This window comes from Salvelinus fontinalis, chromosome 37 (genome assembly GCF_029448725.1).
Source record: "Salvelinus fontinalis isolate EN_2023a chromosome 37, ASM2944872v1, whole genome shotgun sequence".
Taxonomy (NCBI): domain Eukaryota; kingdom Metazoa; phylum Chordata; class Actinopteri; order Salmoniformes; family Salmonidae; genus Salvelinus; species Salvelinus fontinalis.
The window spans coordinates 18,320,161-18,343,854 of record NC_074701.1 but is presented as its reverse complement, the minus strand read 5'-3'; the positions used below and the strand labels follow the sequence as shown (position 1 = coordinate 18,343,854).

The 23,694-nt window shown below is 43.1% G+C and overlaps 1 protein-coding gene across 20 annotated transcripts in view; it reads right to left on the bottom strand.

Moving 5' to 3' along the window:
* The window catches only part of birc6 (baculoviral IAP repeat containing 6), a 154,206-nt gene that overhangs the window by 5,541 nt on the left and 124,971 nt on the right, over nt 1-23,694 (bottom strand). For all 20 annotated transcript variants that reach the window (XM_055902246.1, XM_055902249.1, XM_055902251.1 and 17 more), the window contains 3 exons: nt 20,229-20,390; nt 19,565-19,642; nt 11,044-11,232 (listed from right to left, as the gene is read on the bottom strand). In XM_055902246.1, the coding sequence (XP_055758221.1) occupies nt 11,044-11,232; nt 19,565-19,642; nt 20,229-20,390 (429 nt within the window). The remainder of the gene's footprint in view (nt 1-11,043; nt 11,233-19,564; nt 19,643-20,228; nt 20,391-23,694) is intronic.

Genomic DNA, 23,694 nt, shown 5'->3' with positions numbered 1-23,694 from the left:
CTCGCTAACAGGGAAAATATTGTCTAGGTAGATAACGTGATTCTAGGTACATGTACTACTAAAGTTAAAAAGCATTGGATTGTTGTAAACATGGGAGAGAGTTTCCTTCCACCATATTTTTTGCTCCAGCCTCGGCGATATTCCATTAAAATTCAAGTCACATTGATATTGACTTTATAATTTAAACCTAACCTATGACCTGAAACATCACCTTATGTATTACTGCCCCCAGGTTGCAAAAAAGTGACATCCTAAAAAACAATACAACACAAATGTCTCCTAGCCTCACGCATGCTTTCTGTGCAACACAAGAACTAAATATAACTAGCAAATCAGGTCTTAAAACTAACTGAAACAAAATTGAACTTAAAATAAAAACAAATAGAAATAAAAACTATAACCTTTCTCCTGGCGTTACGCAACTTCCCCCAGATTTCCAGATATCGAGCTGCAGTGGTGACGTGTGCACAAGGCTCATACTACAAGCAAAAGCCCAGAGGCAGATCTAGGCCTGACATGATGTGGTAGACCTCCATTTAACATAGCCATTTAGAAATGCTTACAAATTCAAAAAGGACTAAATCCCCAGGGGCGTTTCGTATTGTAAGGGCACTGCACATGTGACTTTTGGCATTTCAGTACACACATTGGTCACATGGATGGAAGCGTTGTGTCCATATCCAAGAGTCACTGAACATGGAACACATGTACCCATCAGAGTAGGGTGTCTTGACAAATTACCTGTAACCGGTACGCCAAAAACATACTGAACACACAAAAACACCAACCAATCCATGTGAGACACACACTACAAACAGACAAATGCGCATACATGCACACACTGGCATGGTCTGCTGATTGTGTACTCTATTTACAGATGAACTAAGTGACCTTTTAGGTAATGCTGCCGTCCACTCATTACGCCAGAGGGCAGACGTGTGTCTCCATGTTTTTCTGCTTGCTCCACGCACGAAGGGGTCAAAGGTGAGAATTAATTATTTTTTTTCATCCTGAGGCTCCTCTGACACAGCGTGCCTGCCTGCTGCATGCTAAGCCCCTGGTCTTCTCCTCTGACACAGCGTGCCTGCCGGCTGCATGCTAAGCCCCTGGTCTTCTCCTCTGACACAGCGTGCCTGCCGGCTGCATGCTAAGCCCCTGGTCTGCTCCTCTGACACAGCGTGCCTGCCTGCTGCATGCTAAGCCCCTGGTCTGCTCCTCTGCTGACTCTGGCAGCTCAGGTCTACTACGCTACAGCACCGTAAATACTGCCACTGTTCAAACGGAGTAGCGATGGACAAGAGAAATCTCTGGAGGGGTAAATCAGTTTGGAGCTGCAGTCACGTGCCTTGGCATCAGTGGGGGAGGGAGTGTGTGACTACAGCTGGGACTGAGGCCGGGGTGGGAGTATGGTGTGGGCAAAGGGGGCAGGAAGAGAGAGAAACGGGTGCCTCCTTCCCCAACCGGGCAGATGGCATGGCCTCTGGACGGTCGGCCTCTGGGACAGGAAAAACAGCCCAGCTTTATTCACGCTGACTTCAACACCACTGCCCCAGCGTCGAGTGGTGTGTTTGTGTGTGTTAATGTCAGCATTCTCAAATCGTCGCCCGCACACCACGCCATCCTCTCCTGACAGAGACGAGGAGATGCTCAACAGTAGCACTCCTGCAGAATCCCTCTCCGCATGTTGCCTAAGACGAGGTCCTACTCAGATCCCGGTGACTAAACAGTGACATTCTAAAGCCCCCATCGTCACTTTTGACTGACACTCTGCAGAGGCAAGCAGTCGCTGCCACGGAATTGGGCCATGGGAAGGAAGGGGAGATGTGAGGTTAGGGGAATGATCAATTTCCTTGCCAGCATAGCCATGAAAATCCTGGCGGCTGTGGCACATCACTCCTCCACTCTTGGCTTTCTCTCCCTCTCTCTGTCACGAAACCCAGCACAGGAGCCCTATCTAACCTCCAGCCAGACTATACAGCAGCCTGCGGTATTCTGAACCAAGCTGTGCTGGGTTAGCGGGTCACACAGAGAGGAGTTAACGCCCCAGCCTCGATAGGTCCCACTGGGCAGAGGTGTCTCGCTAAAACCCAGAAATAATGCACTGTAATGGAGTGTGCTAAACACAATTACTTTTTTCCTTGACAGGGTGTGCAAGCAGGACTGTGTGTGCGGTCCCTCCACTGATGCATCCTCCTCTTGTTTACATGATAAATGAACACGTAAGGTAGCTTAGTTCCATCTGCTTTGGGAGGTCCTTGGATTGTGATTCTACCACACTGTATACAGTAGACCCGGTTAGGGCTGGCAGAGGTCAAGACAACATGCTGGTCTCATAAAGGACCCCATAACTTCCCCCATCGTCACAACAGTGAATACCCCATAGATATAGAATTATATTTCTATGGGAAAGCCCTTTGATAATGAGCTCCATTCTTGTGTGGACCGACCTATGAAGAGAGGACAGTGGTGTCCATCTCGCTAAGCTCCTGAGGGAAAGCGCTTTGGAGTGGTGGGTTTGAGATGTCAGCCACAGCAAAGCCTCCCCTAATGGCCTATTCACACTTGAGCAGGCTGCGCGCATGGGACCCCCCCCCCCCGGCTCGCTCTCTCACATACAAAATAGGATCTATTTTTCAACGGCCAACATGCTGTTCCTAATTCCACCTGACAATCTCCCGCTGCATTATTCAAGGTTGCTTTTTATTCTCCATCTCAGACTATAAATAGGGCATAGAAATTTTGGATTCTCACACACAATACCCCGGCACCAAAAATAAATATATGTCTACAGTGTCACAGCTTTCACTATTTACATGAGCAGAAAGAGACAGCGCTGAGCTCGCAGCATCATCAAAACGGAGGCAATTACTACTGTATGTGTGTATGTGTGTGCCGCAGCTATTCTGTTTGCAGCAGGTATTTTGTTCTGTGTCTCTGCCATGAGCTCAGATGGGAAAAGGGCAGCGCAGAATATTGTAGGAGTGTCTCACGAGCTTAATTGAATTTCAGGAGGGCAGTAAGGCATTATTGCAGAGACCTGCCGTTTTCTCCAGCTCCCTGCTCCAATGGCCCATTTCACATTGAGCCGCTCTGACGTCAGATCCCTGTGGTTTTATTACAGAGACTGCTGCCATGCAAAAGCTGACGATTTTCACCCTGGGACCCGAAAATGACACTGCCACGCCTCTACCACATAGCATGGAATATTACTGGGAGCAGCTGACGTGACAGTTTGGGTGTGTGTCTTGAACTCACTCACACACACAATGTACTTCACGGGATCTTCACGGGATCTTCATACGGGATCTGTGAAATGTGTATAGGTGCGGAGCTATTGTGAAATAGCACAGTTACAAGTGGAAATCAAACTGGATGGACAACAGAAATAGAGGAAGGACTAAGAACAAACAAGAGAGAACTATTATAAAGTAGATGTGTATAAGATGTATAAAATGAAGGTAAAAACAGAAATGTTTATCAGTTTACTCCAATTGGGGGATCGGTGGTAGGGTTTGCGGGGAATATTAATAAAGGTATACTCTTTAAAAAAAGTATGTATGTCTATGTAGGTATGTGTATGTATATATGTGTATATGTATGCATACGTGAATGGATATATATATTTACCCCAAAAAATATGGGGGATTGGAAATGATGCAGACAATTACATTGGAAGCAACATTCTTTCCGTAATATTAAGCTGATCCACCCCCCCCCAAAAAAAAAAAAAAAAAAAAAAAAGTACTTCAACAGTACCTCTACCTCAACAGATTGGAGACCATTTGTCTTTGATGAACTACACAGTACATCTGATTCTTCTGTTTGTGCAAATAGGCAATCTATGCCAATGTCTTCCCCTAGTTTGATGCATTTCTACAGGTAATCCTGTTGAGAATCTACATCTTTTTCGGGGGAAGACATCTCCAGGTACGGTTCTATATCTATGAGATGGGATCACATGGGGCCAAATAGATCCCGGACGAGCCTCCATAATATTTCAGTTTATACAACGAGTGGGTCTAATCCTGGATGCTGATTGGTTAAAACCGCATTCCAGTCGGTGTCTATACCACAAGTTACCACCGGCTAAGGCTATGACAGTGAAATGCCCATTTACTGATCCATCTCACTGCGCAATCCACGGTCTCTTCAGCCCAACCAGGCAATTTATGAACTTAATCATCACTGTAAAAAAGCATCTAGACATTATATCCCTTTTCTTTAAAACTAGCATTTGTTACCGACTGGCTCAATTCAGTTTTATGTAGCAAAATTCGAAATTGTGATTTTTACATTGGATAAAAGTAGAGACTCAGAGCTACAAAATGGTATATCATACACTACAGTTGAGGAACAATGGGAAAGTTTTGGTACCTACTGGAGAGCTCTTTGTCTACATCCATTCAGCATCGCTTTAAGGATTTACACGCGAGGCCATGTACAAAAAAAATATATATTTCAAGACTAAAATCTGGTTTATACTACGGGTGTGTTCATAAATCTTAACTGGAAAGCCAGAGTGTGCTCAGAGTGCGCACTGTGCGTTCGTAAACTCAAGAGCGTTTTCAGATTGTCCATTCGTAAATACGGAGTGTTCAGAGCACACACACTGGACGCTCTGGCTGAGGAGTAGGGTTGATCCGAGCGTTCTGACCTAAAAACGGCAGTCAAGCACCCAAGCTAACTGGCTAGCGTTTGCTAGCTTGCTAGCTACTTCCAGACACAAATGAGAGAACAGCTCTCACTGACCCTTTTACTCACCCTAGCAGGACTGGTTAGGCTGTTTTTATGTTATTCAGAGCGTTGATGACTAACTGTGTTACTGGGAACAATCTAATTACGCTTTTTGCCAACGTTTACTGACACTGGCCATATTCAACGGGTGGTTAGCGTTCGTAAATTCGTCAGCGAATTTACCAGCTACGTCTATCGCAGTGACATCATGAACATTCTATTGAAATGGTTACTTGTATAGTGGAGTCTTTTTAGACATGTAGCTAGCTACCTTGTGTGCTCTCTTTTAGACTCCATCTGCATATTTGCAATCAAACACCCGAATTTCTCCATCTCCTTAGTTATCATACTCTAATTCCACTGATTTCAAAACTCGGTCCTCCAGAAAGTGGAGAGCAACACTCACGCAGTTGTACTACGTGATATCTTTCAAAAAAGCCACGTTAGAAAGGATTACGTACACATACTGACCAGCTCATGTTATAGACAGAAGCGTGCTACATGGCAGACCAATACGAAATCATCTCTCGGCAAGTTCAGCCCACTCATTATCTCAGCCAATCAAATCAAATAAAAAAAATCGAATTAAATGTGATTGGTCACATATGTAGCAGATGTTATTGCGGGTGTAGCGAAATGCTTGTGTTTCTAGCTCCAACAGCGCAGCAAAATCTAACACATCACAACAACACACACAAATCGAAAAAGTAAAAAAATGGAATTAAGAAATATATAAATATTAGGAGAGGCATTGACTAAAATACAGTAGAATAGAATACAGTATATACATATGAAATGAGTAAAGCAGTATGTAAACATTATTAAAGCGAATAGTGTTCCATTATTAAAGTGATCAATGATTCCAGGTCTATGTATATTGGCCAGGGCAAAATCCTGCAAAGTTGCTAAGGAGCTAGAAGCAGAGCTGCCATGCCTGTCAGCGGCATATGTACCGACAGACATGGCTAGCGGGAAAGTTGCTCCCTTTTTCTGTGGCTAAACCAACTAGGCTTGTAATTTAACAATTTTATCCATATTTACAGATGGCATTCAAGTTTGTGATTAAGGCACATGAAAGTTCACATGTTCCAGAAGGCATTTCAGACAAAAAAAATGTTTTGATTAAAAAACTAAGTTTATGTTCAAATGGCTCATGTGAAGTAGTGACGCGCGACATACGCCTAGTTACCTGAAACGGGTCACATATGGTTTTCAACAGCAGAGATTTGTATAAACCTTGCTGTATGTCTCTCCGACATTTACAACATTGTTTCAATACTGAAATTCGATCTCCACTGTCCCATTGAGGATGAACTTGTCAGGATAAGATAGACATTTCTTCTCAGCCAGACGAAAATCAGGAATCAGCACAATTTTTATGGATAAATACAAATTGATGTCAAATGAAAAACAGGTAAAACGAAATGAAATACAGCTAGTTTGCTGTCTTTCCAGCTTCAGTTTGAAGTGATTGTTAGCTGTGGTTGTCTAGCTCCTCTGAATGAACAGTGTCCTGGCGAAAGAGCACATTAGAAAACAGCTTAAAGAAACCCAAATCAAATCAAAGTTTGTCACGTGCGCTGAATACAACAGGTGTAGTAGACCTTACAGTGATATGCTTACTTACAGGCTCTAACCAATAGTGCAAAAAAAGGTGTAAAAGTAAATAAATAAAACAACAGTAAAAAAGACAGGCTATATACAGTAGCGAGGCTATAACAGTAGCGAGGCTACATACAGACACCGGTTAGTCAGGCTGATTGAGGTAGTATGTACATGTAGATATGGTTAAAGTGACTATCCATATATGATGAACAGAGAGTAGCAGTAGCGTAAAAGAGGGGTTTGGCGGGTGGCGGGACACAATGCAGATAGCCCGGCTAGCCGATGTGCGGGAGCACTGGTTGGTCGGCCCAATTGAGGTAGTATGTAAATGAATGTATAGTTAAAGTGACTACGCATATATGATAAACAGAGAGTAGCAGCAGCTATTTTGCTGTTATTCTGCCAGCACTGTTTGACGTGACTAACTTAACTGTACTTGCCTAGCTTGCAAGCAAGGGATACATTTAGAACGAACGACTGAGTAGCGTCCATAGATATGGAACAAAAATACTTCGACTGGGTCGCGTCTCTGGCAACCTAACTGACAGAGTGAACGGCCAGCCAGCTTGGGTAGCAACCCTAGATTTGTATCGGGACTATTCAGTGGAAGGAGGAAATATTATTAACAAATTCATCAAAATAAAATGTTTTATGAAAAAAGGTCAATCATTATTTGAAAATGTTGGTAACACGTTACATAAAAGTCAATGCTCTCGAAGCCGGTGTTTGGAGGATATATTAGCACGGTTTGACGCTCCAAGACGAACACCGGCTTCTCAGGCATTATCACTAGAACCGTTAAAGCAGTCATTTTGACTGCTCATGAATAAATACAAAATATTACTCTGCCACTTTTAAAGTCATGCCCCCCTCCGTCCTTGACTTTTCCTAAATAAGTCTATATAACACACTGCCGTTGTTAGAATCTCAATATGACAAACCGAACTGGAATTATAGCCAGTTTTGTGTAATTTTTTGAATGATTTCCCCCGTTGACCCTCCTTTTCCAGATAGTAGGGCCTGCTCCGCGCCTTCTCCTGACAGTGGAATGTGCCGTGCTCAGTTGTTAAATCACCCTGATAATTGCCTCGAAACTGAACCTAAACTAATTTCACACATAGAACAGATGAAATAAATGAAGTAAAATATGAAGGGGGAGAAGATGAACGAGGGGAAGCGAACGATGCATAATTATTTAATCACCAATTGTGAATGAAGAACAGGACAGGCCATTCTATTGAATTGGTATATTCAAATTGAAATCTCAAAATGTTATGTACCCTATATCAGTCCACCAAATCCAAGCAGTTTTATCAGTCTACTCTGGCCTACTTAGAGTAGATAGTGAGAGTGTGTGTAATTTACAATGGCAAGAAGACCAAGACGAATGGAAGCACATGCTGTGTTAGCGTTACTACAAGATCGGAATGAAAACGACAGATGGCGGGGAAGAAATGATTCATGACATCTCTGATTATTCTTCTGATTCTGAGCCTCGGCCTGAATAATCTACACATCCTAGGCCTAAGTGCAAAAAAGCCAGAACGGTGCACACTGTGCAGGTGCCCACGCCACCACTAAATGAAACGTGAGACAGGAGAGAGGATGGGATAACACCGTTTAGATAGAACAAGCCAATGACAATGCTACATGCCAATTATCAACACAAAATATCAACAGAGAGCAGCCTTTAATTCTCAAGCAAACAACATCAGCAATGCACTCACCAGCTTTCGTTGTTTCCAGTGCATTCAGAAAGTATTCAGACCTTGCTTTTCCCACATTTTGTTAGGTTACAACCTTATTCTAAAAGTGATTACATTTCTTTCCTCAATCTACACACAATATCCCATAATGACAAAGCGAAAACAGGTATGCTGACATGTTTGCAAATGTATAAAAATTACATGTGTCCCCAAGAACACAGAGGCCTCCATCATTCTTAAATGGAAGAAGTTTGGAACCACCAAGACTCTTCCTAGAGCTGGCCGCCCAGCCAAACCGAGCAACCTTGGTCTGAGTGGGGACCAAGAACCCGATGGTCACCGACAGAGCTCCAGAGTTCCTCTGTGGAGATGGGAGAACCTTCCAGAAGGACAACCATTTCTGCAGCATTTCACCAATCGGTTTTTATGGTAGAGTGGCAAGACAGAAGCCACTCCTCAGTAAAAGGTACGACAGCCCGCTTAGAGTTTGGCAAAAGGCACCAGACCATGTCTAAAGGACTCAGACCATGAGAAACAAGATTCTCTGGTCTGATGAAACCAAGATTGAACTCTTTGGCCTGAATGCCAAGCGTCACGTCTGGAGTAAACCTGGCACCATCCCTACGGTGAAGCATGGTGGTGGTGGTGGTGGTGGCAGCATCATGCTGTGGGGATGTTTTTCAGTGGCAGGGACTGGGAGACTAGTCAGGATCGAGGGAAAGATGAACGGAACAAAGTACAGCGAGATTCTTGATGAAAACCTGCTCCAGAGCGCTCAGGACCTCAGACTGGGGTGAAAGTTCACCTTCCAACAGAACAACGACCCTAAGCACACAGCCAAGACAACGCAGCAACGCTCCCATCCAGCCTGACAGAGCTTGAGAGGATCTACAGAGAAGAATGGCAGCAATCACTGCCAAAGGTGCTTTAACAAAGTGCTGAGTAAAGGGTCTGAATACTGTTTTTGCTCAGTGTGTAAATTGATAAGGGAAAAAACGATTCAATTTTAGACCCTTTTTTTCAATTTTAGAATAAGGCTGTAACATAACAAAATGTGGAAAAAGTGAAGGGGCCTAAATACACTGTATGGACATGCTACACCTTTCAGGGACTATACGGTGGCTAAGGCGCACACAGAGTAAGGAGTCACTGTCTGGGATCTGTCTTGATGAGCTGGAAGCGTTCATTCATACTTTTCTTTGGAGAAATGTCACGGGATTGCGTACGGACTCGGGAGAGGCCGAAGGTCGAGAACCGTGCGTCCCACGAAACACAACCCAGCCAAGCCGCACTGCTTCTTGACACAATGCCGCTTAACCCAGAAGCCAGCCAAACCAATATGTTGGCGGAAACACCGTGCACCTGGCGGCATTGCCACAGGAGTCGCTAGTGCGCGATGGGACAAGAACATCACTGCCGGCCAAACCCTCCACTAAACGGAACGACGCTGGGACAATTGTGCGCCGCCCCATGGGTCTCCCGGTCGCGGCCGGCTGCGACAGTGCCTGGACTTGAACCAGGATCTCTAGTGGCACAGCTAGCACCTCTGCACCACTCGGGAGGCGAGTATTCTAATGTTACCTTAGATCGTCATTAACACAACCAAATGATAATTTTTGCAATAGCATATATGAAATGTATTAATTACACTGTTAGAATGTTGCAGGCAAAATGACTTGAAGGGGGGGTCCCTCAAAGCCCAGCAGTTTTAGTGTCAACTGGCCTTCCTCCCTGTCTCGCTATACAAATGAGAGATAGAGGACATGGCAGTGCTCTCCAAAGGTCCACATCCCTACTCTGTCTCCCCAGTCTGGTCTGCTCACAGGGCTAATCACCATGTCTGACGGCCTGCTAAATAATGTCTGTCTAAAGGAAAACATTGGTCCAGAGGCTCAGGTTGAGGCCCACAGACAGACATCCTGTCCTCTCTTCTGATTGCAGGTAGAGAGCGACCGGAAAATACATTATTGTTTTGGCAAAGCCAAGATGCTTGGCAGAGCAGCAAGCAACTGGGATCTTAATTTCATTCTGTGTTCTCATCCAGGTCTACATTCCCAGAATCCAATATTTTAAATCGATGTTGGCTGTGTGTGTGCACATGCACACAGGGGCGAACGACAAAGCAAAGCCAATGACAATGCCATTAATAAGAAGTTATTTCTTGCTGTGTCATGAAGCGCCAATGAGATACAATATGACAGAGGAGAAGAGGAACAAGAGAGTGAGTGGAATGTCGGGTGCTGAGTTCTATCTGCTCGCAGTGTGAGTGATTAGACACAGCACATGTTAGAAGCCTAACGAGAGCAGTGTTTATCTGGCTGTGGTGCCTTAAGTTCCCTCCATCAGACAGCAGCACCCACACAGGGGCCACGTATGTGGTGCTGACACACGCCTCCCCTGCCTGGAGGAAATCATGAGAAACACCTCTTCTACCACCCTCCACATCTCCCTCTGCTTCACTTTCTTTCCCTCTACCCACACCCTCTTCATCTTCCCCTCCCCCATCCTCTCCCTCGCTCCACCTCTCCCTCTCTAGGCCGAGTTGGTGACTGACTGCATCTACTGCGCTATCAGCCTGCGCAGCCGGTGTCAAGGACAGGAGGAAATCAAATACGGGGCCCGATATTATCTACCTTGGAATTAATCAACATTGAATTTATTATCTGCCACTGTTGTAATAAAGGACAGTGAAGGACTTTGGGCCTGTATCAGACCGTTTTTATTAAGCAGAGGCTGGTAGCTACAGTAATAAAGGAGTATAGTGAGTGTTATGGAAATCCATGACAGAGAATGCTACTACAATAGAATTGAGAGGCATTATTAAATACTGATGTGGGTCTGGTTGAGGTGTCAGGAAAGGTGAGGGTTAACAGTAACAGGAGGAAGGCTCCGGGTTATGTAATACTCTTACCTCTTTCAAAGAGCATGCAGGGTAACCTAACTATGTTTGAAAGGGTGAGGTACTGCAGGATAGCCTGATAGCAGGGCGGGGGCTCACCTCTTTGAAGCAAGGCGAGGCATTGCGCATCTGCTCCAGCATGGCCCACTTGACGGAGGCCTGCCGGATGTTTCCGTCGTACTCGCGGGAGCTCTGTGTGCCGCTGGGGGTTCCGCGTGAACGCTCGTAGCCCGGCTCGTTGAAGTAGGGCTCTGACACCAGGATCAGAGACTGCACTGATACCAGCACCTGGAGGAGAGAGCGAGAGGGACAGAGCGAGAGAAAAAATTGAAATTGAGAGAAAAAGAGAGCGAGAAAGAGAGAGTATAATGGAATGTATTTGATCATTAGGAAATACACATACAGCCAGAACTGTTGGGAGGTTACTGAAGAGGGTTTGGAGAGAGCCGAAGGGGGAGCAAGAGATACAAGATAAAGAGGAGACAGAAGCAGTGGGAGAGGTGAGAACCTTGCAGAGCCTACAATGAGCATCACGGCAAAAAGCCTGGGGGACACTTTACAGACAGCCTTCACGGTATGTTGCCTGTAAAAGAAATCAGGGAATGTTTTTTAGAACCCAATTCATTCAGTCCCTTTACCACATCCTTGCTGGGATGAACCTTCTTTATCTCCCGTGCACAACAGTACGTTTTGGAGTGGGACTAGATGTGGGCTGATGTGTCTGGACGTCTATTTTATTAAATCCATTGACTGTAGAGCATCACAAAGACATCCATTATTAATTTGTAATAGGCAGGTCCTAAGAAACATAAGATAAAATACAAAAATGCATTTTCAAATGAATAAAATGGCATATTTGAGTTGAATTATGTTACTGGTCTGTGCAGCCTATAGGCGACATGTCTGCACCATGCACATTAAATCAATAGGCCTAGTTATTTTGTGAAATAAACAGACAACACATTTTATAGTAGGCTAAGAAATAACAAATACAAATAATATTTTCCCCACACAACTTGCAACATGGCAACCTGTGGAACCGTTGTCATAAAAGCAATATTTTGAAACTGAGCCCAAGGCAAGACCATTATTTTTTGATTCATGTTTCATCGCTTTCCTATCCCCACTCTGCTTTGTTAGGGAGCAGGCGTAGGGTCTTACATTGAGAGTATTTTCATCATGATACCGATAAAATAATAGCAATGTATATTTTCAAAAGCATGCGAGTCTCGTGTTCATATTTCACAACCATTTCACAAGCTTTTGGAGTTGCCTATACACGATCAAGCAAAAATAGAACTACACCTGATAGAAAAATGTATAGATGAGCTATACCACCTCTACTTATTTGCCCAGCCAGAAAACAAAATACACAGAAGGAAATCACATTGATTAATTAAGAGTGTAGGCCTAGGCTACTAAGCGATTGAAGAACAAAATCATCCATTTGTTAAGCTACATAACAAGCATTAATCAACATGCCAACTAGACAAGATGCTCATGAGCAGCACTCACCTCAGCTAATATTTCCACAGCCTAATTGTATTCTAACCAATATCCAAATGGAGACTCAGTTTAAAAGAAAAATCAGACATTCATTGATTTATCATGACGAGTCCCCACACTTGTCTGAAATTGACCACAGTGCTGGTAGGATATTGCTTCAAATGTATTATAACAATTGGATGACTGGGAGTCTTAGTTAGCAACAACTTGATGCCTCATTCGGCAAGCGGTACCAATGCACCAAGTCTGGAACCAACAGGACCCTGAACAGCTTCTACCCCCATTTTGAAGTCAGGCTGTAACAACAAAATGTTGAATAAGTCAAGGGGTCTGAATTAGAGGTCAACCGATGATTTTATGATTTTTCAACGCCGATACCGATTATTGGAGGACCAAAAAAAAGCCAATACTGATTAATCTGACGATTTATATATATATATATATATATATATATATATATATTTTCATACGACTGTATATATATATACAGTCGTATGAAAAAGTTTGGGCACCCCTGACAATTTTCATTTATAAATAATTGGGTGTTTGGATCAGCAATTTCATTTTGATCTATCAAATAACTGATGGACACAGTAATTATTCAGTAGTGAAATGAGGTTTATTGGATTAACAGAGAATGTGCAATATGCATCAAAACAAAATTAGACAGGTGCATAAATTTGGGCACCCCAATAGAAAAATCACATCAATATTTTGTAGAGCCTCCTTTTGCTAAAATAACAGCCTCTAGACGCTTCCCATAGCATGTAATGAGTGTCCTGATTCTGGATGAAGGTATTTTGGACCATTCCTCCTTACAAAACATCTCCAGTTCAGTTAGGTTTGATGGTTGCCGAGCATGGACAGCCCGCTTCAAATCATCCCACAGATTCTCAATGATATTCAGGTCTGGGGACTGGGATGGCCATTCCAGAACATTGTACTTGTTTCTCTGCATAAATGCCCGGGTAGATTTTGAGCAGTGTTTTGGGTCGTTGTCTTGTTGAAATATCCAGCGCCGGCGTAACTTCAACTTTGTGACTGATTCTTCAACATTATTCCCAAGAATCTGCTGATATTGAGTGGAATCCATGCGACCCTCAACTGTAACAAGATTCCCAGTGCCGGCACTGGCCACACAGCATGATGGAACCCCCACCAAATGTTTACTGTGGGTAGCAAGTGTTTTTCTTGGAACGCTGTGTTCTTTTGCCGCCATGCATAACGTCCCTTGTTATGACCAAATAACTCTTTGTTTCATCAGTCCACAGCACCTTATTCCAAAATGAAGCTGGCTTGTCCAAATGTGCGTTTGCATACCTCAAGCGACTCTGTGGCGTGTGTGCAGAAAAGGCTTCTTCCGCATCACTCTCCCATACAGCTTCTCCTTGTGCAAAGTGCGCTGAATTGTTGAACGATGCACAGTGACACCATCTGCAGCAAGATGATGTTGTAGGTCTTTGGAGGTGGTCTGTTGGCTGTTTTTGACCGTTCTCACCATCCTTCGCCTTTGCCTCTCTGATATTTTACTTGGCCTGCCACTTCTGGCCTTAACAAGAACTGTGCCTGTGGTCTTCCATTTCCTCACTATGTTCCTCACAGTGGACAATGACAGCTTAAATCTCTGGGATAGCTTTTTGTAGCCTTCCTCTAAACCATAATGTTGAACAATCTTTGTTTTCAGGTCATTTGAGAGTTGTTTTGAGGCCCACATGTTGCCACTCTTCAGAGGAGAGTCAAAGAGAACAACAACTTGCAATTGGCCACCTTAAATACCTTTTCTCATGATTGGATGCACTTGTCTATGAAGTTCAAGCCTTAATGAGCTCACGAAAACCAATTGTGTGTTCCAATTAATCAGCTAAGTAGTTACAGGTATTCAAATCAACAGAATGACAAGGGTGCCCACATTTTTGCATAGCCTATTTTTCACATCTGATTTAATTTCATACAACTTAATATTGCTACACTAAAAATCTTTGTCTGGACAATACCCCAGTACTCAGCTTTTATTAGAAAATGAATGGCATGCCACTGTGATCATTTTCTCTGACGACAGAGTAAATTATTATGCAGCCTCAGAGGGGTGCCCAAACTTTTTCATACAACTGTATGTATGTATATATATATATATATATATATATATATATATATATATATATATATATATATATATATATATATATATGTATGTATGTATGTATGTATGTATGTATGTATATATATATATATATATATATATATATATATATATATATATATATATATAAGTAATAATGACAATTACAACAATACTGAATTAACACTTATTTCAACTGAATATAATACATTAAATCTATTTAGTCTCAAATAAATAATGAAGCATGTTCAATTTGGTTTAAATACTACAAAACCAATGTTGGAGAAGAAAGTAAAAGTGCAATAAGTACCATGTAAAAAGCTAACGTTTAAGTTCCTTGCTCAGAACATATGAAAGCTGGTGGTTCAATATTCCCAGTTCAAAAGTTTTAGGTTGTAGTTACTATAGGAATTATGACGTGTTGACTATTTCCCTCTATACCATTTGTATTTCATAGACCTTTGACTATTGGCTGTTCTTATAGGCACTTTAGTATTGCCAGCCTAATCTCGGGAGTTGATAGGCTTGAAGTCATAAACAGCGCTGTGCTTCAAGCATTGCTAAGAGCGGCTGGCAAACGCAGGAAAGTGCTGTTTGAATGAATGCTTACGAACCTGCTGCTGCCCACCACCGCTCAGTCAGACTGCTCTATCAAATATAAAATCATAGACTTAATAACATAACACACAGAAATGCTTGCAGTGAATGCAAGAGGAGTGACAATTTCCCTAGTTAATATTGCCTGCTAACATGAATCTCTTTTAACTAAATATGCAGGTTTAAAAAAAATATACTTCTGTGTATTGATTTTAAGAAAGGCATTGATGTTTATGGTTAGGTACATTTGTGCAAAGATTGTGCTTTTTTCGGCAATTCGCTTTTGTTAAATCATCACCTGTTTGGCGAAGTAGGCTGTGATTCGATGATAAATTAACAGGCACCACGTTGATTATATGCAACGCAGGACAAGCTAGTTAACCTAGTAATATCATCAACCATGTGTACTGATTATGTGAAGATTGATTGTTTTTTATAAGATAAATGTAAATGCTAGCTAGCAACTTACCGTGGCTCCTTGCAACCTACTAGGTCCTTTTGACGCTGCACTCGCGTAAACGGTGGTCAGCCTACCATGCAGTTTCCCCGTGGATTGCAATGTAATCGGCATCCAAAAATGCAGATAACCGATTGTTATGAAAACCTGAAATCGGCCCTAATTAATCGGCCACTGACTACGTCAGTTTTCGGGAAATAAAAGCTTAAGCTTTGATACCGGAAACATCTTTCAAATCAAATGAAATGCAGCTAGTTTGCTGTCTTTCCAGCTTCAGTTTGAAGTGATTGTTAGCTGTGTAGTTGTCTAGCTCCTCTGAATGAACAGTGTCCTGGCGAAAGAGCACATTAGAAAACAGCTTAAAGAAATCCAAATCAAATCAAAGTTTGTCACGTGCGCTGAATACAACAGGTGTAGTAGACCTTACAGTGAAATGCTTACTTACAGGCTCTAACCAATAGTGCAAAAAAGATATTAGGTGAACAATAGGTAAGTAAAGAAATAAAAACAACAGTAAAAAGACAGTGAAAAATAACAGTAGCGAGGCTACATACAGGCACCGGTTAGTCGGGCTGATTGAGGTAGTATGTACATGTAGACATGGTTAAAGTGACTATCCATATATGATGAACAGAGAGTAGCAGTAGCGTAAAAGAGCGGTTGGCAGGTGGTGGGTGGCGGGACAATGCAATCCAGATATAAAGAAAAGGCGGAAAATACTTGGCGGGATCCTAAAGATGACGGGAAAATGTTTGAAAGGTATTTAAGAGAGCGTCAAGACAAAAGCATAATTTTTTCACTCTGTAAAAAAAAGATATCCTTCAATATATCTTTGTAACGATTCAATTAATGCCCCGGGTCGTCTCAAGGAGACTGGGTAAACGGCTCTCTCCATCACTCTGCCCAGTATATATTACCCACAGAGCCACTCTGTCTGGGCGGCTGCCTTCCCGTCTGCCAGCCCAAGCTGGACAACACAAAAGGTGCTCCAACCATTTGGCCTTGACGGTCAAGTAGATGTCAGCCTAACAATAGATGACGATTACCTCAATCCTTACCTCAACCATTAGTGAGGATGAAGACATAGATACTGGATGAGTGCCAAGGGCCAACGTCTACCAACTCTGACCCTGGCGACCTTTTCCTTTTGACTCTCTGAACTCCCCCACCTGTGCCCTCCCCAACCTGCTCACCGGATCTAGATATCAGGGTCGGCTGATTTTGACTTGATTCCACCACTCCCCCATTCAGCCTCCTAATTCCATTATCGATCTGGCAGACACTAACTACAATGATAATCAATGGAGACGTCTCTATCTCGATTCAGACTCTCCAATGCTGCAAATGAGAGAATTAAAAAAAAGGGAGCCATTTCCAAGGACTCTAACTTGTTCCTGAATCAATACATACCAAAAAATGACTCTCCCGTATGCACAGTGGATGACATGTTTGATGGATGGACTCGAAAGGACAAACCTCTGGCCACAATGCCTACAGACACCAGGGATATGCCTCTACCGATACCATATTCAATATACAGTATAGTGTACTACTTAAGACTAGCATGTGACCCCGTTTCATATATAGTGCACTACTCAGGTCAAAAGTAGTGCACTAAATAGGGAGCTATGAGATTTGCATCAAGGCCTCTACCAGTACAACACAGAGTTGAGACTGGCTGTCAATGACAAAGCTGGTGTTAATACCCCTAAACAGCCCATCTTAAAGTGGTGGGTGTCGAGAACGGATTGCCTTGTAGTTCTAACCCTTTAGACTCGTGGGATTGGCCTATCTGGATAGGGTTAAATAGAAAAATGAAAAGCATATGCAGAACCATGGTAGAAATTAAAAGGGAACCTTTTGAAAATTATGGGAAAATTATTATAATAAAAGGTGAAACTAAATATAATCTGACAAGACTGAATCCAAACATTACACTGTTTGATTTTATGTGCATTTTACATTTACTGTACTTTTTGCAGCATTTGTTGCTAACGAAAAAAGAAAACAAAATACTCTGGACACATTCAGTAACATCAGAATAATCATGTTGTAGTTGTTTTGTTTGTAACACAACCCTGCATCCCGCCATCCAGCCGAGAACTGGAACACGCTGTCATACACTTCGATCCAGAGCATCCCAAACATGAACAATAGGTGACATGTCTGGTAAGTATGCAGGCCATGGAAGAACTGGGACATTTTCAGCTTCCAGGCATTGTGTACAGATCCTTGCGACATGGCGCTATGCATTATGCTGAAACATGAGGTGATGGCAGCGGACGAATGGCACAACATTGCCCCACATGACGCCATACACGCAGTCTGCCCAGGACAATTAAAAACGGGAAAAGCACACTTCTCCAGCGTGTCAGTGGCCATCGAAGGTGAGCATTTGCCCATTGAAGTAGGTTACGACGCCGAACTGCAGTCAGGTCAAGACCCTGGTGAGGACGGCGAGCAAGCAGATGATTTTCCTTGAGAGTTTTTTGACAGTTTGTACAGAAATTCTTTGGTTGTGCAAACCCACAGCTGTATGGGTGGTTAGTCTCAGACGATCCCGTAGGTTAAGAAGCCGGATGTGGAGGTCCTTGGCTGGCGTGGTTACACACGGTCTGCGGTTGGACATACTGACACATTTTCGAAAACAACGTTATGGTAGTGAAATTAACATTACATTCTCTGGCAACAGCTCTGGCAGACATTCCTGCAGTCAGCATGCCAAAAGCATAGTCCCTCAAAACTTGAGACATCTGTGGCATTGTGTTGTGTGACAAAACTGCACATTTTAGGATGGCCTTTTATTGTCCCGAGCACAGGGCGCAAATGTGTGATGAGCGTGCTGTTTAATCAGCTTCTTGATATGCCACACCTGTCAGGTGGATGGATTATCTTGGCAAAGGACAAATGCTCACTAACAGGGATGTAAACAAATTTGTGCACAAAATTTGAGCAACAATCTTTGTGCGTATGGAATATTTCAGCTCATGAAAACATGAGACCAAAACTACTTTACATGTTGCGTTTATATTTTTGTTCAGTATAAGTTACAAAATACAATCTTACAATTTTGGTACGCATAGAACAGTCACGAGTGCATTCAGATGCGTGTTCTCCAACAAATTTCTTCACCATACGACAAACATAGGCTCATTCTGTTCATAAAAACCCAGGCTATGACAGCATGTCATCTTGTAAATGTTCATCAAGCATTGTGATCATAAACACTGACACTATATTACATGAGCTTTATGATATGGAAATTTGAAGCGCACATTTGTTTGGCTTGCTTGTACGACATCAAAGCAGTATTTATTATAATCCTCAATGTCTCATTTTTCAAATGGCAAAAGTTGCCCAATTAGTGGGAGGGATGGGGGAAACTTCTTGTCTTGCACGTTGCTCAAGTTCACAACCGCTGTCAGTCTAAACCAGGGGAATTTTTACCCTACGAGATCCAGAGCCTGATGGTTCTGCTCTACCTGATAATTAATTGCACCCACCTGGTGTCCCAGGTCCAAACAGTCCCTGATTAGAGGGGGGAAATGAAAAAACGCAGTGGAACTGGCTTTGAGGTCCAGAGTTGAGTTTGAGGGGTCTAAACCAATACTGCGCTGTGAAGCAGAGACCTTGAGTTCTGACGTCATGTATAGCATGCTACTGTACAGCCACTGCATTCCAAGTTAGGCGATTATCAGTGTCCAAATCTTTCAACACACAACATAAACCATATTAACGGGTTTATAGTACTGAGGATCCTTCATGGCATCTGTTAAAACAGCTACCTATTGACACACCCTCTGTGGTAAAATAGAGACAGGCTGATGATCAACCATCGACAATGACGTATGAGATTGGCGCTGGTTTTGACAGCAAAAATAAATAAATAACTAACCCATGAAAGGGTGGTGGCGGTATAGTCCAGTGGATTTCTGTCTCACCTGTAAAAAGCTAGAGGTCTGAGGGTTCCATTTCTCCTCCGGTCTCCCGTGCCAGGTGTTGAGGATACTTAAACACACCTGGAGAAGACAGAACAGATCAACAACTAAAGTTAACAGAATGATCCATGTCAGGTAAACCTCCCTCCCTCCATTGTTGAGCAGAGGGAGAGCTGAGGCCATTTTCCCTAGCCTCCCCACCAGTGGAATCTCTGCTGTAGAAAGCCCACAGTAATTCTTATAGCAGCTGTCTCCTTCCATTATGAAAATAGATGTTCCCCGTCAAAGCCTTCCTAATGAGGAGGAGCAGATGTGGCAGGCTCCAGCACCTTTACTGCTTTTCACCAGGGGAAGAGACACCAGAAATAAACTAGTCTTGAGGAAAGGCTACTCAAGTCAAGCCTCCTCTCTCTCCTCCACTCCAAGCTATGAGAGTTAACAGGTTGATGGTACCACAGAGGGATCACTCTGGGCAGACTGGTGCTGATATAGACTCAAATTCAAACATTTTTTGTTGTTGTGGAAAGCCAAAATATGAAGGAATTGGAAATTGTTACACTAAAATGTACAGTACACAGACCCAATATTTACCCTTTTGATTAAAAGCTAGCCAGTTGACCCAACTCCTCACCAACCCCTTAACCCTGAGTAAGTATATGGGACTCACCTTTCCGTCATTGTAGAGGTTTGGGTTAAAGCGCACGCTGTGTCCACCAGTGGTCTCCAGGTTGACCAGGGGCGGGGAATTGGGGTAGTCCTGGGGGAAGTACACGTCAAACTCAAAGCAGCCGTTAGCGTACGGTGTGTCCGCCGGGCCCGTGATGAGAACCTGCAGCACACAGACCACAACACAGACCACAATTAAGGCCACACCGGTAGTCACGAGTCATGAAGGCAGTCAATTCCACGTGACCATTTAGTCACAGTAATTAGGCTTCTCCAAGCTCTGATGCTGCTGCAGGTCATTAGTAGCCTACCAAATTTGCTAACTGCCTGGTACTCAGCATTGTATTGTCCCTCTAAATCACTCCAAATGTAATCGAAAATCTAACCAAACACTTAATGAGAGCCCATGAGCTCATGTTGAGTAACATTTCAGTAGGCTATGGAATTGCATGAGAAAACAGATGGCCTCTATTAAAAAGGGGAGGATCTCATAAGCTTTCTATAGGCTCGGCCAACTATATTCATTTATCAATTTTCCTTATATTAAGCACATTGCTTCTCTTTACAACAGGAGTATAGCCTACCTGGCTGGTAGGAAAATAAACCACGAGGAAAAGAGTCCGCTATTCGCTATTTACAGTTTAAGTCGGAAGTTTACATACACCTTAGCCAAATACATTTAAACTCAGTTTTCCCCAATTCCTGACATTTAATCCTAGTAAAAATTCCCTGTCTTAGGTCAGTTAGGATCACCACTTTATTTTAAGAATGTGAAATGTCAGAATAACAGTAGAGAATGATTTTTCAGCTTTTATTTCTTTCATCACTTTCCCAGTGGGTCAGAAGTTCACATACACTCAATTAGTATTCGGTAGCATTGCCTTTAAATTGTTTAACTTGGGTCAAATGTTTCAGGTAACCTTCCACAAGCTTCCCACAATAAGTTGGGTGAATTGTGGCTCATTTCTCCTGGCAGAGCTGGTGTAACTGAGTCAGGTTTGTAGGCCTCCTTGCTCGCACACGCTTTTTCAGTTCTGCCAACACATTTTCTACAGGATTGAGGTCATGGCTTTGTGATGGCCACTCTAATACCTTGACTTTGTTGTCCTTAAGCCATTTTGCCACAACTTTGGAAGTATGCTTGGGGTCATTGTCCATTTGGAAGACCCATTTGCGACCAAGCTTTAACTTCCTGACTGATGTCTTGAGATGTTGCTTCAATATATCCACATCATTTTCCTGCCTTATGATGCCATCTATTTTGTGAAGTGTACCAGTCCCTCCTGCAGCAAAGCATCCCCACAACATGATGCCACCCCCGCGCATCACGGTTGGGATGGTGTTCTTAGGCTTGCAAGCCTCCCCCTTTGTTCCTCCAAACATAACGATGGTCATTATGGCCAAACAGTTCCATTTTTGTTTCATCAGACCAGAGGACATTTCTCCAAATAGTATGATCTTTGTCCCCATGTGCAGTTGCAAACCGTAGTCTGTCTTTTTTTAATGGCAGTTTTGGAGAAGTGGCTTCTTCCTTGCTGAGAGGCCTTTCAGGTTGTGTCGATATAGGACTCGTTTTACTGTGGATATAGATACTTTTGTACCTGTTTCCTCCAGCATCTTCACAAGGTCCTTTGCTGTTGTTCTGGGATTGATTTGCACTTTTCCCACCAAAGTACATTCATCTCTAGGAGACAGAACGCGTCTCCATCCTGAGCGGTGTGACGGCTGCGTGGTCCCATGGTGTTTATACTTGCGTACTATTGTTTGACCCCGTGTAGCTCAGTTGGTAGAGCATGGCGCTTGCAACGCCAGAGTTGTGGGTTCGTTTCCCACGGGGGGCCAGTACAAAAAAGTATGAATGTATGTACTTGTGAGTCGCTCTGGATAAGAGCGTCTGCTAAATGACTTAAATGTAAATGTAATGTTTGTACAGATGAACGTGGTACCTTCAGGCATTTAGAAATTGCTCCCAAGGATGAACTAGACTTGTGGAGGTCTACAAGAAAAAATAATTCTGAGGTCTTGATTGATTTCTTTTGATTTTCCCAGGATTTTATTTATTTATTTATTTATTTTATTTCACCTTTATTTAACCAGGTAGGCTAGTTGAGAACAAGTTCTCATTTGCAACTGCGACCTGGCCAAGATAAAGCAAAGCAGTGTGACACAGACAACAACACAGAGTTACACATGGAGTAAACAATAAACAAGCCAATAACACAATAAACAAGTCAATGACACAGTAGAAAAAATAAAGTCTATATACAGTGTGTGCAAAAGGAATGAGGAGGTAGGCAATAAATAGGCCATAGGAGCAAATAATTACAATTTAGCAGATTAACACAGGAGTGATAAATGAGCAGATGATGATGTGCAAGTAGAGATACTGGTGTGCAAAAGAGCAGAAAAGTAATTAAAATAAAAACAGTATGGGGATGAGGTAGGTAGATTGGGTGGGCTATTTACAGATGGACTATGTACAGCTCAAGCGATCGGTTAGCTGCTGGTAGTTGATGTTTAAAGTTGGTGAGGGAAATAAAAGTCTCCAACTTCAGCGATTTTTGCAATTCGTTCCAGTCACTGGCAGCAGAGAACTGGAAGGAAAGGCGGCCAAATGAGGTGTTGGCTTTGGGGATGATCAGTGCGATATACCTGCTGGAATATGTGCTACGGGTGGGTGTTGTTATCGTGCCCAATGATCTGAGATAAGGCGTAGCTTTACCTAGCATAGACTTATAGATGACCTGGAGCCAGTGGGTCTGGGGACGAATATGTAGCGAGGGCCAGCCGACTAGAGCATACAGGTCGCAGTGGTGGGTGGTATAAGGTGATTTGGTAACAAAACGGATGGCACTATGATAAAACTGCATCTAGTTTGCTGAGTAGAGTATTGGAAGCTATTTTGTAGATGACATCGCTGAAGTCGAGGATCGGTAGGATAACCAGTTTTACTAGGGTAAGTTTGGTGGCGTGAGTGGAGGCTTTGTTGTGAAATAGAAAGTCGATTCTAGATTTCATTTTGGATTGGAGATGTTTAATATGAGTCTGGAAAGAGAGTTTACAGTCTAGCCAGACACCTAGGTATTTATAGTTGTCCACATATTCTAGGTCGGAACCGTCCAGGGTGGTGATGCTAGTCAGGCGGGCGGGTGCGGGCAGCGACCGGTTGAAGAGCATGCATTTCGTTTTACTAGCATTTAAGAGCAGTTGGAGGCCACGGAAGGAGTGTTGTATGGCATTGAAGCTCGTTTGGAGGTTAGTTTGCACAGTGTCCAAGGAAGGGCCAGAAGTATACAGAATGGTGTCGTCCGGACAACATGCCCTCCAATTTGACACACTGAACTCTGTCTGCGAAGTAGTTGGTGAACCAGGCAAGGCAGTCATTAGAAAAGCCAAGGCTATTGAGTCTGCCGATAAGAATACGGTGATTGACAGAGTCGAAAGCCTTGGCCAGGTCCATGAAGACA